This window comes from Piliocolobus tephrosceles, chromosome 1 (genome assembly GCF_002776525.5).
Source record: "Piliocolobus tephrosceles isolate RC106 chromosome 1, ASM277652v3, whole genome shotgun sequence".
NCBI lineage: Eukaryota > Metazoa > Chordata > Mammalia > Primates > Cercopithecidae > Piliocolobus > Piliocolobus tephrosceles.
Window position 1 is genome coordinate 17203258 of NC_045434.1, and position 14996 is coordinate 17218253.

Here is a 14996-nt window from a genome sequence, read left to right on the forward strand (position 1 = left end):
ACATCCAAACTCTCTAAAATAAGTTGCTGCCCATAGTCTAGTGTCCTAGCAAATAGTGGCTTCTCTCAGTGTTTTACTGCAGTGCTCCACCAGTTGGCTCAATGCTATTACAAGGTAATATACAAGATCACACTGAAATTACTGACTCAGACTACATCAGATCTATCAAGTCACGGGTACACAAAGCCCCAAACTATCAAAGGATAATTAGTGAAATAAAGGATCTCAAAATGGAACTTATTGTATTCACATGGTCGTCTAGATCTTTTGTAAAGAAACAAAATGTTTGCTGTGTGCTGGGACTGTCAAGGGCCTGATAGTCAGTTTCTATCCTTGAGGAAGCCCTGATTTGCCCACTTTCATTGTCCCCCAAACAAGCACTTTGAAATGAAGTCTGTAGAATAAGTAATCCTTATGCTTCCCAAAGGAGAGTGCATTACTTTAGGATGAGCTCAGAAGCTCAGAGGATGGGTGTTGGCACCCCAATTACATGTAGTGAAGAAGTATCTTATCCTTTTTTTTTCACTGAGGTTAAATTCACACACTATAAAATTAATCTTTTTTTTTTTTCTGAGACAGAGTTTCGCTCTTGTTGCCCAGGCTGTAAGTGCGATCTCGGCTCACCGCAACCTCCGCTTCCCAGGTTCAAGCGATTCTCCTGCCTTAGCCTCCTGAGTAGCTGGGATTACACACATGTGCCACCGTGCTTGGCTAATTTTGTATTTTTAGTAGAGACGGGGTTTCTCCATGTTGGTCAGGGTGGTCTTGAACTCCCGACCTCAGGTGATCCGTCCGCCTCAACCTCCCAAAGTGCTGGGATTACAGGCGTGAGCCACCGCGCCCAGGAAAATTAATCATTTTAAAGTGAACAATTCAGTGGTATTTTGTACATTCACAAACGTTGTGCAACCACCATCTCTATCTTGCTGCATATCCTATCTTTTGGAGGGCTCAGTTCAACAGGGCTAACAGTGAGGAACTGGGATAAACTCTTTCCTCTTACCTGTGTTCCTTTGTTTTACTCAGGGGTTACCTGAAACAGTGATCGTATCAAAAAAAAAAAAAAAGTTTAAAAATATAGTCAGAAGAGAACTCATACTGAATGGACTGAAGACTAAAGGAACTGCTGAGGAACCAAGACACTGGCCACAGAATAATGGGAAAGTTTGAATGAGAAGTAAAGGGAGGATATGAATTAAAGCAAAAAATGTTCTCCCAAGATGCAAAAGTCCTGGACCTGTTTTTTTTGTTTTTACTAATTAGCATTCCACTTTAAAAAAATTGTGTTGGCTGGGCGCGGTGGCTCACGCCTGCAATCCCAGCACTTTGGGAGACCAAGGCAGGTGGATCACGAGGTCAGGAGATCGAGACCATCCTGGCTAAAATGGTGAAACACCGTCTCTACTAAAAAATAGGAAAAAAAAATTAGCCGGGCTTGGTGGGGGGCGCCTGTAGTCCCAGCTACTCAGGAGGCTGAAGCAGGAGAATGATGTGAACCTGGGAGGCGGAGCTTGCAGTGAGCTGACATTGAGCCACTGCCTCCAGCCTGGGCGACAGAACGAGACTCTGTCTCCAGAAAAAAAAGGAAAAAAAAAATGCATTAAAATACACATAACATAAAATATACCATTTTAACCATTTTTAAGTACACAGCTCGGTGGTGTTAAAGCCTCAGACCTGTTTATAGACCAAATAGAAGTCCCCTGAGAGAAAGGCTGAAGATAGAGGAAAAGTAGCAGGTGCATGCCAAAGGTCTCAGAAGAGGCTAGACTGGATGGCTTCCAGACCACAGAGGTGTGGCTAGCTGTGACCAGGAGAGCAGGTGCCTTGTCTCTGAGACTGGACTAAAAGGGAGAGATGGAAGAAGGGATCCTGAGGCTGCAGAATGTGGATCTGTATAACTCACCCACTCTCCCAGGAGCAGCCAGACACCTGGTTATAGGAACAGAGAAGGTGAGCTGGCAGATTCCAGGCTGCTTTTTTTCCTGGTCAGTCTGGAAGGAAAGATTACAAAGGAGAATTAAGGACGTTGGTGAAACAGCTACTCAGATAATTCTAACAACGGCTGGATAGGCAGAGGGCAGAACCAAGGGAAAATGGAGGAATCAAGGGACTGGTAAGAGGGATAAAGGGGCAGACAGAAGAACTTATGAAAGAGATCAATGAGGAACATCTAACATGAGATATCACAGAATAAAACCAGATGTCACAGAATTCAAGGTAAGATGATCCTGAATAAGAGTGTCTAACAATAAAAGACACAGCAAAAGACAACGTGGAGATGAATGGGCCCCTTGGAGATCCATGGTAACCTTTACTAGATAAGCTTCAGCAATCTGCTACAATTGGGACCTGAATGGAAAAGGAAGACACCACAGGTACCCACTCTTCTGAGAAGCAGAAAAAGTAGGGAAAGAGGGAAATAAGGCAGAATACATGGCCAAGGGAGGACTTTCCCCTAGATGGAAAATCCTCGTGCCAGCTTGAGCCAGTGGAAAGGGCTGATGGGTAGGAAAGACAAGACCCTTGTGAATTAGAATGAAATGAATAGATCAACAACACAGGTGAACAGGCTGGCTTGCTTGAAGGAAATGCTTTCTCCATGATTGGAGCAGAGCAGAGGACAACCTGACCTCTTATTCCGTGCAATTAGGCTTTTCATTTGCCCAGAAGATACACCTTCATAGAAACCTAATATAAGACTCAACAGATGAGCAATAGTCTTATAACTAACTCCTTTGTCTCATTTTTCTGACTCTTCAGTCTCTTCTCCACATTATAAACTTGAGCCATCTCTTAAATGCAAAAGTAATCACATCTTTCCTTGGCTAAGACCCCTTCAATGGTTACTACTGTATTCTGTGAGATAAAGGCAGACTGAGTTAGGTGGCAGCAGAGGTGGAAATACATAGACAGGAAGCGACATTTAAGACAGCAAATCAGCAGTCTTAGTGACTGACAGCATATGAAAGAAAAGCAAGAAGCTGAAGATGGCATCCAGATTTGTGGTGGTATGGTCAACCAGTGCATGGAGGGGCCATTCCTGGAGACAGGGAAAACTGGGTGGGGGTAGGAGGTAATATCTCTAGACACCTGGCTCAGGGGTAGGGGTGGGGGGGGGGGTAAAGAGTTTGACTTAGACATCTTGAACTTGAGGTGCTTTGGAATTTCCAAGAGGATATTCTAGTAGACATATAAAAACAGACACATGAAACTCAAAAGAGATCTGGGCTGAAGGAAAAGATATTATTTATCTATGTTCTTATTATGTTATGATATATTATAACAGAGAGATGTCAGCATAAGGAAGGTACTTAAAATTCTGGCAATTAATAAAACTGCCCAGTGACTGGGTAGAATAAAACCAGAGGCTGGAATAACATCCTGATGAATTCCATCATTTAAAGAGAAAGGCAAAGGAAAAGCCCCCATAAAAGCAAGTTAGGAATGATTAAAAAGATACGGGGCTTAGGGTGATGGTATGGTATCATGGAAAGAAAGGAGAAAGAGCAAGAGCCAAAGGCTATGACAGCTTTGAAACAGGTAGAATTTACCCATAAGGAAGTCATTTACAACCTCGGAAAGAGCCACTGACAGTGGAAACTAGATTCCAGCAAGTTGAGTAGTAAATGAAGGGTTAGGAAGTGTAATGGTAAGCATGGACAATGTGGCCAATTTTGAGCCAGGTACAGTGGCTCACACCTATAATCCCAGCACTTTAGGAGGCCGAGGCGGGAGGATCCTTTGAGTCCAGGAGTTCAAGACCAGCCTGGGCAACATGGCGAGATCCTGTCTCTACAAAAAATTTTAAAAAACGAAACAAAAAAAGCTGGGCATGTTGGCACATGTCTGTGGTCCAAGATACTTAGGAGGCCGGGGCAGGAAGACTGCTTGAGCCCAGGAGTTCAAGGTTACAGTGAGCTATGATCATGTCACTGTACTCTAGCCTGGGTGACAGAGAGATCCTGTCTCTAAAGAATAAAACAAAACAAAAAACCCCCCATCAATTTCTTAAAAGAGGAGGAGAGAGGTAGAGGTAGGGGAAGAAAGAGATGGGCAGTAACTAGAGAAGGCAAGGGGCTAAAGGATGTAGGTCTATTTAAGCTGGGAGAGAAGTAAATATGCTAAATGCTGATGGGAGAAGAGCTAACAAAGAAGTAGTTGAAGGAATACGAAGCGATAGGACAGCAAAGTTCCTGAGGATGAGGGAGGGGGTGGAATTCAGAACAAAAGAATAGGGTAGGGATTAAACTCAAACAGAAGGGCTTCCTTCTATTTTAACAGGAGAAAATAATGAGTACTAGATGCAGGTAAATTGGTAGATTTGATCACAGGAAGTTGACAGAGCACGAATAATAGTTTAAATTTTCTTTGTGGTTGGGGGCAGTGGCTCACGCCTGTAATCCCAGCATTTTGGGAGGCCGAGGCGGGCGGATCACAATGTCAGGAGATTGAGACCATCCTGACTAACACAGTGAAACCCCGTCTCTACTAAAAATACAAAAAAAAACTAGACAGGTGAGGTGGCGGGCGCCTGTAGTCCCAGCTACTCGAGAGGTTGAGGCAGGAGAATGGCATGAACCCGGGAGGCAGAGCTTGCAGTGAGCTGAGATCGCGCCACTGCACTCCAGCCTGGGTGACAGAGTGAGACTGTCGCAAAAAAAAAAATTTTTTTTTTCTTTGTGACACAGGAAGAAAAACCATCTGCTGAGAGTAAGAGGAGGAGGCAGCGTTGGAAGTTCAAGGAGAGTGGGGCTGCTAAAACTGTCATTTTGGAGAACGAAAAACAATTCACTAGGGAAACAGAATTACTGGGGAATATGGAAGGCCCAGTTGTGCTGCCTAATCATGAATTTGTACAATTCCAATCTACCTAGTTTATGTGATTTTTCTCAGCAGCACAGCGAAGTCAGAGAAACACTGGCCTGAATAAGATCTTTTAAATCGGTAACACTTAACCTGGGTGTGCATTAGAATTATTGAGGAGCTTTAAAAAAGGCAGAAGAAAGGCTGGGCGTGGTGGCTCACACCTGTAATCCCAGCACTTTGGGAAGCCAAGGTGGGCGGATCACCTGAGGTCAGGAGTTCGAGGCCAGCCTGGCCAACATGGTGAAACCCTGTCTCTACTCTACTAAAAGTAAAAAAATTAGCTGGGCGTCGTGGCAGGCACCTGTAATCCCAGCTACTCGAGAGGCTGAGGCAGGAGAACCGCTTGAACCCGGGAGGCAGAGGTTGCAGTGAGCCAAGATTGTGCCATTGCACTCCAGCCTGGGGACAAGAGTGAGACTTCGTAAAAAAAAAAAAAAAAAAAGGTAGAAGAAAGAGAGAGAGATGCCTGGGTCCTATCCCAGACCAGTTAAATCAGAATCTCTGTAGATGGGACTATGGCCTCAATTTTAAAAATTCCTCAATTTTAAAAATTCACTAATTCGACAAATACTGATTGAATGTCTACTATGTGTTAGGCACTGGGAATACCACAGTGAAAAAAGAGACAGGAATTCTTGCTTTCATGGAGTTTAGCTCCTAGTGGATAATAATAGTAACTTTTGCAAAAGTTCTCCAAGTGCTTCCATAAGAAAGAACTGCTGTTGTTAGCATCTAATTGATGAGGAAACTTGACTTCACTTATGAAATAGGCCCAACCGGATAAAACTGATAGCTTCCCCAGGGTATGTGAGGCCAATAAAAACAAAGGATCAGGAGCACAGCTCATATATCCAAATCGAGAAAACAGAGAGCAGAGATAAAAAACGTCCCCAAGGCCACAAACCTGATTAAACTCCAGTTAAAAGTTAAAAAAGCAAGATCTCTACAGGTCAGCCTTAGAGCATGAGAGGTAAATTTAAAGCCTGTAGTCCCAGCTACTCTGGAGGCTGAAGCAGGAGAACGGCATGAACCCAGGAGGCAGAGCTTGCAGCGAGCCGAGATGGCGCCACTGCACGCCAGCCTCGGTGACAGAGCGAGACTCTGTCTCAAAAAAAACTGGAGGTAACAGGCAAAGTCAGGGAGAGGCCTTAAACATGAATGGAGTCAGTCTGTCTACAGGGAAGATGAGAGTGAGCCATAGTCTACATGAATAAAGTGGCAGCGCTAAATGTTAACATTCTTTGGTAACCAACATCAAGCAAGAATACTGCAATTCTGAATGAGTTCACTCTCCTTACAAAAACACACTAGTTGCATGCATGCTTGTTTTCCTTTAAGACATTTATAGAGGACCAAAAGAAAAAAAAAAAAAGGAGAGAGCATATTCCTTAGAGGAGTTCTTAGGAAAGAGGAATATTTTCTTTTCGGACCAGGAAAAAAATGGGGGCAGGAGCAACAGGAGATTGCTGCTAGCAAAAATGAGGCCAGTCATTCAATGCCACACTCCCAAAGCTATGAACGAGAGGATCTGGGCGGGACCAAGCCCCAGGTCAGTAATGGCTGCAACACATTCATTTATCCACCTGTGGGCCTATGACCATATGAGCACCTGGGTTATATGACATGGAGGGCTAGCGATCAGGAAGCTCCTGCCCACCAAATACCTTCATTATGATGTCTTCAAATCACACAGCTGTAACAGAACTTAAGTTTCCCTCCCAAACTGGTTCCCTCTTAAGTTCCCTATTTCAGTGAACGGGTTTATCATCCTTGATTCTTTCTTTTCCTTCCATTCCTACACCCAACTGGTCATAAATAAAGTAGACCCCACCACCTCTCAAATCCCTTACCTCTGTGCATTTCTCTGTTTCTACAACCACTCCCTAGTCTAGGCAACTATGACTGCACAAAGGGATTATTCCAAGAGCATCACAAGCAGACTTCCTGTCTAGTTTTAGCAGATGGTTTTTCTAAAACATTAGCCAATCGTGTCACACTCTATCTTGAAACCTTTCAACATCTTTGCATTGTACTAGGATAAAATGTGACCCAATGCGGTTTACAAAGTCCTTCACAATATGACCCTTCTTACCTCTCCAGGCTTATTTCTTATTATCATCCCTTCTTTGCTCTTTGGTCTAGTCATATTGAACTAGTTTTAGTAGAGTGAAAGTAAACTTTCTGCAAAAGTCCTACAGGTGATTCTAAGGGGAAGCCAGTGTTGAGAACCACTGTTGTTAGCATCTAATTGATGAGGAAAATTGGATGCACTTAATGGAATAGGCTCAACCTATCTCCTACCAGAGAAAACTGACAGCTTCTCCAAGAGAAAAGTACAAGTCTTTTTACGGCTTCAGTCCTTAAAACAAGCCAGTGGCTCCCAAACTTTGCTATACTTTGGAATCACCTGGGCTTCTTTAAAAACTACTGATATTCCTTCCCTGACATTTTATTTAATTGGCATGGGGATAATATGGGGATTTTGAAAAGCTCCCTGGGTAATGCTAATGTGGAGGTTTGAAAACCACAGGAATAAGTTATTTGTTTGGCTTGAATACTCTTTCCCTAATTAACCTGCAAAATCTCTAATTATCTTTTAGGCTTCATTAAAAAAAATCACTTCCTTAACTCCCTACACCAAATGAGTTGCCCCTATAATTAATTAGCGCCCCTGCACACTGGGCTTCCACTACTAGCATGTCTCGTATCATATTTCACTTATGCCCAGATGACATATTTCACTTATGCTCAACTTGCTCACTGTTAGACTTCTAGTCCAGTGTTCAGCAAAAGGCTAACACACATGGATACGATAAGTACTTGACAAATGTGATGAATACAGCTCAGCCTAAAAGGATATATTAAAGATAGCAAAATAAATTATAGAATCTAGAACTTGCTGACAGTGAACAAATCTGGCCATGGTTGAAGAGGGAATCACTTACCTGTTTAATGACATAATGAATCTCTTCAGAACTGAGAACACTACATTTAATATCAGTTGGTTTACATGGAGTAATTCCCTTATAGACAAGAGGTGTGTAGCATTTCATTGCAAATTTCAAGTCACTGACATGCCTCCTCTCTTCTAAAATATCTTCAAACTCATCCCACTTTTTGAGCTCCTTCTGTGGATAAGGCAAGAAAGTTATGAGCACATACTGTAAAATAAATCAGGACAGATTAAAGACTACATTGGTAAGGCTTCATCTTTGACCTATGAAAAGGAGCAGAGTGTTCTGATGTTAGATTTTCACATAGTAAGAAAAAGAGATGTAAAGAAAATTAGGATCAATACATTGATACTGACTTATCATAATATTTTGTTACATTTCTGATTGCTACCATTGCCAGTACCTCTTTGGGAAATTTAATGAAGACAGCAAAGTTGAGACATTAAGCCCTGGAGTAATCTGGTCAACTTTACATGCCTTCATCTGCCACGCTGACAAACTGGTTTCGTTTGCCTCTGCTTAGCTTTTAAAATTACATTAAAACATACATTTGAAACCCAAATTATATAAAATAAAAAACCATATGGGTGCAAACAAAAGGAAAAATCACTCAAGAATCAAGTGCTCCAATAAGGTACTATTGAGCTTTCTTATAAGGTACTATAACTTTCTTTTCTTCTTCTTCTTCTTCTTTTTTTTTTTTTAGACAAGATCTCATTCTCTTGCTCAGGCTGGAGTACAGTGACACCATTACATAGCTCACTACAGCCTTGAACTCCTAAAGCAATCCTCCCTCCTGCCTCAGCCTGTCGAGTAGCTAGGATTACAAGTGCATACCACCAAGCCCAGCTAATTCTTAATTTTTTTTGTAGAGACAGAGTCTTGGCTGGGCATGGTGGCTCATGCATGTTAATTCCAGCACTTTGGGAGGCTGATGCAGGAGGACTGCTTGAAGCCAGGCATTCAAGACCCCATCTCTACAAAATAAAATAATAATAATAATAATAATAATAATAATGAGGTACAGTCTTGCTCTGTTGCCCAGGCTGTTCTCAAACTCCTGGCTCAAGCAATCCTCCTGCCTTGGCCTCCCAAAGTGCTGGGATTACAGGTGTGAGCTATTGTGCCTGGCCTGTGACAAATTTTTTATTTCTTACTCAGCCCCTGCCATTCAGCTTCTAACCAATCAGCCCCTGAAACTGCTCTTTACAAGGCTACCAATGACTTCTGAGTTGTTAATTTTTTAAAAAGTACTTTTCTGCAAAAGTAGTAGTAATGATAATAATTATAGCTAACACATATAACTGCTTACAAAGAGTCAGGACACTTGTAACATGTGCTAACACTGAAGTGTTAGGCAGCATTCTAAATGCTTTAGAGGCTTGGGCACCACTCTTCTATGAAATCTCTCCCAGAGTCCTGGATGGAATCACTCATATCTTCCCTGTCACTTCTTTTCCTACTATCTACATCTATTATGGTATGTATCCGACAACACTGTAATTGTTTGCATGTCTGTCTCCCTACTAGAATGAAATTATCTTGAAGATAGGAAAGTTTATTTCCTCTTTGTATTTCCAACATCTGGTTGTATTTGGAATACAGCAAAATTGGTCAATAAGTGAACTCAGGAACTGAAAGACCAAATGTGAGGTACTAGAAGAAAATACAGAATGTCAACTGAGACCACAATTTGGCCTAAGAATATAAGTGGAAGCAAATAGCATTTATGAGGAGTTTACAAAAGGGTGGCAGGTGAAACATGCAAACATGAACATTTTTATGTCCATATATAGAGAGACTATATGAAGGAAAGGTCTTTTCACTGTTGAAGTTCTCATGTAAAGTTGCAATCCTTGTAATATATTAAATGCTCTTGCTTATAAGGCTGGAAAACTTTCTCAAATCCCACATTTCTCATTAATAAATATATAGTTGTATCAGTTTGAGCTCTATAGACTGCAGCTAACTACCATTATATCATTTTAGGGCTTAAAAACAAGAACTTCCCATGTAGTGGTCCTGGGAGTGGAAGGAGAAAAGGATCAGAATCAGCTGGGGATATATGTATACACACATACAGTCATGCACTGCTTAACAATAGAGAGACACTCTGAGAAATGCATTGGTAGGCAATTTCATCATTGTGCAAACATCATAGAGTGTGTTTACACAAACTCAGATGGTATAGCCTACTACATACCGAGGCTAGATGGTATAGTGGTTAGCCTATTGCTCCTAGGTTACAAACTGTATAGCATGTTACTGTATTGAATGCTATAAACAACTGTAACATAATGGTACGTATTTACACAAAGAAACACAAAAAAAGATACAGTAAAAATACAATATTATAATCTTATGGAACCACCATCATATATTGAGTAAAACACTGTTATGCATCATATGACTCTGTGTTTGTGTGTGTGTATATATGTATATATAGTTGACCCTTAATACACATTTGAACTGCACAGGTCCACTTACACAAGGATTTTTAAATTAAAATTTTTTTTCAATAGAGATGCGGGTCTCACTATGTTGCCCAAGCTGGTCTCAAACTCCTGAGCTCAAATTATCTTCCTACCTCGGCCTCCCAAAGCACTGGATTACAGGCGTGAACCACCATGCCTGGCCTATATGAGGATTTTCTGCTTCTGCCACTCCTGAGAGGGCATATCCAACCCCTCCTCTTCCTCCACCTCCTCCTCATTAGCGTACTCAATGTGAAGTGACGAGGATGAAGTGGATTAACGACGATCCACTCCCACTTGATGAACAGTAAATATATTTTCTCTTCCTTATGATTTTCTTAGTAACATTTTCTTTTCTCTAGCATACTTTATTAAGAATACAGTACATAATACACATAACATATAAAATAAACATTAATGAATTGCTTATGTTATCAGCTAGGTCAACAGTAGATTATTACTAATGAAATTTTTGGAGAGTCAAAAGTTATTTGTGGATTTTCAACTGTGCAGAGGTTTGGTGCCCCTAACTCCCATGTTGTTCAAAGATCAACTGTACATAAACATAGACATGTATGGGAGCGAGGGAGTCTTCAGGATAAAAACCCCTAAGGGAAACTAGCAGGCATGTATACTTTGAAAAAGCTTGCCAAATATGATCATCTACAATCCTTCCATGGTTCTGTTACTTGCAAGGTGGATTTACATCAAGTCCACCTGTCTTAGCATATGACCCCAGGCTCTTCACGACCCCCACCTCCTGCCTCATGACCATTCCTCTTAATCCAACAGTCCAGCTATGTCATGACCTGCAGTTCCCTAAACAAACTGTGTTCTCAGATCTTTGTTCAAGTTGCTCCCTCTACAGAATAGGATTCATTCTCAAATATTTGAATGCCTATGTGCTTGACACTGTAGTATGTGCTGAGGATATAGTGGTGATCAAGAGAGAGACAGTCTCTTTTACGAAGAACAAGGTGGACGGTGGTACCAGTTATTGAGAGGGGCACTTACAAATGCTCCTTCCACACTGTTCACCTGGGAAATATTTAGCCATAAACCAGAGCTTGTGTTACCTCTTCTGTGTCCCATATTCTGCTTCTCCCCTTTACCTAGATTGAATAGGTCATCCTTTCCTTTCAGTCTTTACTGAGCCCTCAATAATTGGATTTTCAAGATGGTCTCTAAAACACTTCATTAAACTTGTATTTGGTGCCTCCCTTACAAGACTGTAAACTTCTTATCTGGTAGATAAGGTGTCTTATACATTTCTGTACTCCCAGTTTCTAGTAGGAAATCATGTCACTGTAGAATGAAAAAATAAATTACAGAATGAAGTCACTTTTTGAACCCTGTCGATGATGGCTCCTCGGTATTCACAGGGTAAGGCTCAACTCTCTCCCCATTCTGGCTCTTACCCAAAATGTCGAATCTAGTGTTTTTTTCTGGTTTTTTTTTTTTTTTGAGATGGAGTCTTGCTCTGTTGCCCAGGCTGGAGTGCAGTGGCACAATCTTGGCTCATTACAAGCTCTGCCTACCAGGTTCACACCATTCTCCTGCCTCAGCCTCCCGAGCGGCTGGGACTACAGGCACCTGCCACCATGTCTGGCTAATTTTTTGCATTTTTAGTAGAGACGGGGTTCACCATGTTAGCCAGGATGGTCTCAATCTCCTGACCTTGTGATCCACCTACCTCAGCCTCCCAAAGTGCTGGGATTACAGACGTGAGCCACTGTGCCCGGACGAATCCAGTGGTTTTTAACTCAGGCTGCACATTAAAATAACCTGGGGGCACTTCAAAATAAATACTGATATCCAGGTTCCACCTCTAGAGATTTTTGATTAATTTGGTCTGTGAGTGCTGCTTAGCTGTCAGAATTCTTTTTTTAAAATACGCCAAGTGATTCCTATGCGCAGCTAGGGTTGAGTGTTCCTGCTCATTAATTGGCCTTCCCTATACCATGCTTGAGAATTTTTTACTATCATTAAGTAAATTTACATGGCTACTCACTCAGGAACATAACACAAAGAAGAACCCAAGTAAGCCTTAGGGGAACTATCTCTCCCCCATCTTACTTAGAGTAGGGCAGGCCTCTCCCTGTTGCTAGTGAAATAGGTCTTTCTTGTACCTCCCTTTTAACTGCTCTGGAGGATCCATTCATTCAACAGAGAGCTCACAGTGTACCAGGCACTGTTTTATAGGCTGTGAATACAGCACGAACAAGGAAGGCAGGGACTGCACTGAGAGCCTACATGTCCTTATGGAAGGACAGACAACAAATAAACAAGGTAAATTCATTTAGTGATACCACCAGTAGTATGTTGGTCAATGTTTAACCATTTAACACTTGATATGGGAGAGCTCTGAGTTACAGCATTTGTCAATTTTTGTGAGATACACGCTCCCACCAGGGCAGATTTAAAGCTACCAATCTGACCCCAGCAAATGCAAAACTGAGGAGAAATGAGCAATAGCACACAGTTATATAGGATCTCCACCTTCCAGCATGGTAGACAATCTCAAGAGCACAGGTAACAGTATAATAATGAGAAAATGCTAAGTTTTCAGTATTTATTACCATTTTTAAAAACAGGATTTATTTAATTATAAATTTATATAATTTAATACTTAATTTATTTTTTTTGAGATGGAGTTTCACTCTTGTTGCCCAGGCTGGAGTGCAATGGCACGATCTCAGTTCATCGCAACCTCTGCCTCCCGGATTCAAGCGATTCTCCTGCCTCAGCCTCCTGAGTAGCTGGGATTACAGGCATGCACCACCACGCCCAGCTAATTTTGTGTTTTTAGTAGAGATGGGGTTTCTCCATGTTGGTCAGGCTGGTAACGAACTGCCGACCTCAGGTGATCCACCCACTTCAGCCTCCCAAAGTGCTGGGATTATAGGCGTGAGCCACCGTGCCGAGCCCAGCCAGCAATAAAACTTCTGAGAAAACATAGCATGCCACACAGAAGGGACTATGAGCATTCTGAGAGAAGAGCATGCTTACTGACTGAGAAACAGAAGGCCAGGGTGGCTAAAGCACAGGTGAACAAGAAGATTAGTAAAGTCAGAGCAATAGCTTGTGGGATACTGTAAGGCATCTGGATCTTTCACTTGGACTTTAACCGGAAGTCATCATCTGGATTATGGCACACCAGGGGTTACCCATCCTCGGTCTTCTTTTCATTCTAGGGTCTTGTTGAATGATTTCAGGCTCACCGATGGCTACAGATACAACCTACTTGCTGAAAAATCTATACATTTAGGCCAGACCCCCTCTCTTGCTCTGGCACCATATTTCTAACTCTACTTGGATCTCTCCCAAATACCATGGAATGTATGTATTCCAAATACATACCATGGAATGTATTTGCCCATAACATGATAAGCCACAAGTTAAAAATCATTACATTTCTCTCTTACATCACAAACTGAGCACACCCCAAACTGAATTCTATTACCCTGACAAAACCTGCTCCTCTCCCCATATTTCCTATCAATGAAAGGCATCATCATCTGCCCAGTTGCCAAATCGTAGAAACCCAACAGTGAACTTCAGATTACGCTCTCTTCCTTAGCCACCATATTCAAATGGTTCCAAAGGCTGATGATTTACTGTCCTAAATATCACACAAATTCATCAGTTTCCCTTTTTCCTGGGCTCACTGTTACTGCCTTACTTCAGGTTTCATTACTTCTCTGGATTACTGCAATAGCATTCTAACTGATCACCACTTTAATGTATCAGATTCCCTCCCCAACCTGATTCTCTTCCTACAATCTCTACTTAGGCAAGACAGGTTACCTATACAGATAATCACACCAGAAACCTAGTAGTCTTCTCAGACTTTCAAAAATATAAATGTGCTTTGGGAGGCCAAGGCAGGTGGATCACTTGAGGCCATGAGTTTGAGACCAGCCTGGCCAACATGGTGAAACCCCTTCTCTACTAAAAATACAAAAATTAGCCAGGTGTGGTAGCAGGCAGCTGTAATCCCAGCTACTTGGGATGCTGAGGCAGGAGAATCTCTTGAACCCTGGAGGTGAAGGTTGCAGTGAGCCAAGATCGTGCCATTACACTCCAGCCTGGGTGACAGAGTGAGACACCATCTCAAAAAAACAAACAAAAAAAAAACAAATACACATATTTATTTTTATGTATACATATATGTGTATACACACACACACACACACGCACACACACACACATACATATGTAACATTAAGATCACCCATAAAGTTAAGATTTTATCCCTAAGGATATGTAAACACGACACAAAAAATTTCTTCAGGAAATATCACCTGCCTACTTCCTTACTTTGTTTCTCATGTCTCCTTTCTTCCACCCAAGCCTAACTAACTATTTCTAACTCCAAATATGCAAGGGAATAGTTTTCTTACATTAATGTCTAGGACAGTTTTCCTCTCCCTCATCTGTCATTCACAGCTCAAAAACTCAGCTCAGGCCAGGCACAGTGGCTCATGCCTGTAATTCCAGCACTTTGGGAGGTGAGTAGATCACTTGAGGTCAGGAGTTCAAGACCAGTCTGGCTGACACAGTGAGTCCCTGTCTATACTAAAAATACAAACATTAGCAGGGTGTGGTGGCATGTGCCTAAAATCCCAGCTACTCGGGAGGCTGACGCAGGAGAGTTGCTTGAGCCCTGGAGACAGAGGTTGCAGTGAACCAGGATCGA

At 41.9% G+C, this 14996-nt stretch overlaps 1 protein-coding gene across 4 annotated transcripts in view; it reads right to left on the bottom strand.

Moving 5' to 3' along the window:
* The window catches only part of GNPAT (glyceronephosphate O-acyltransferase), a 34342-nt gene that overhangs the window by 17194 nt on the left and 2152 nt on the right, over positions 1-14996 (bottom strand). For 2 of the 4 annotated variants that reach the window (XM_023191772.3, XM_023191774.2), the window contains exon 2: positions 7815-7997. In XM_023191772.3, the coding sequence (XP_023047540.2) occupies positions 7815-7997 (183 nt within the window). Of the gene's footprint in view, positions 1-1906; positions 1995-7814; positions 7998-14996 lie in introns of all 4 variants that reach the window. The other 2 variants (XM_023191775.2, XM_023191773.2) reach the window with 2 other exon arrangements.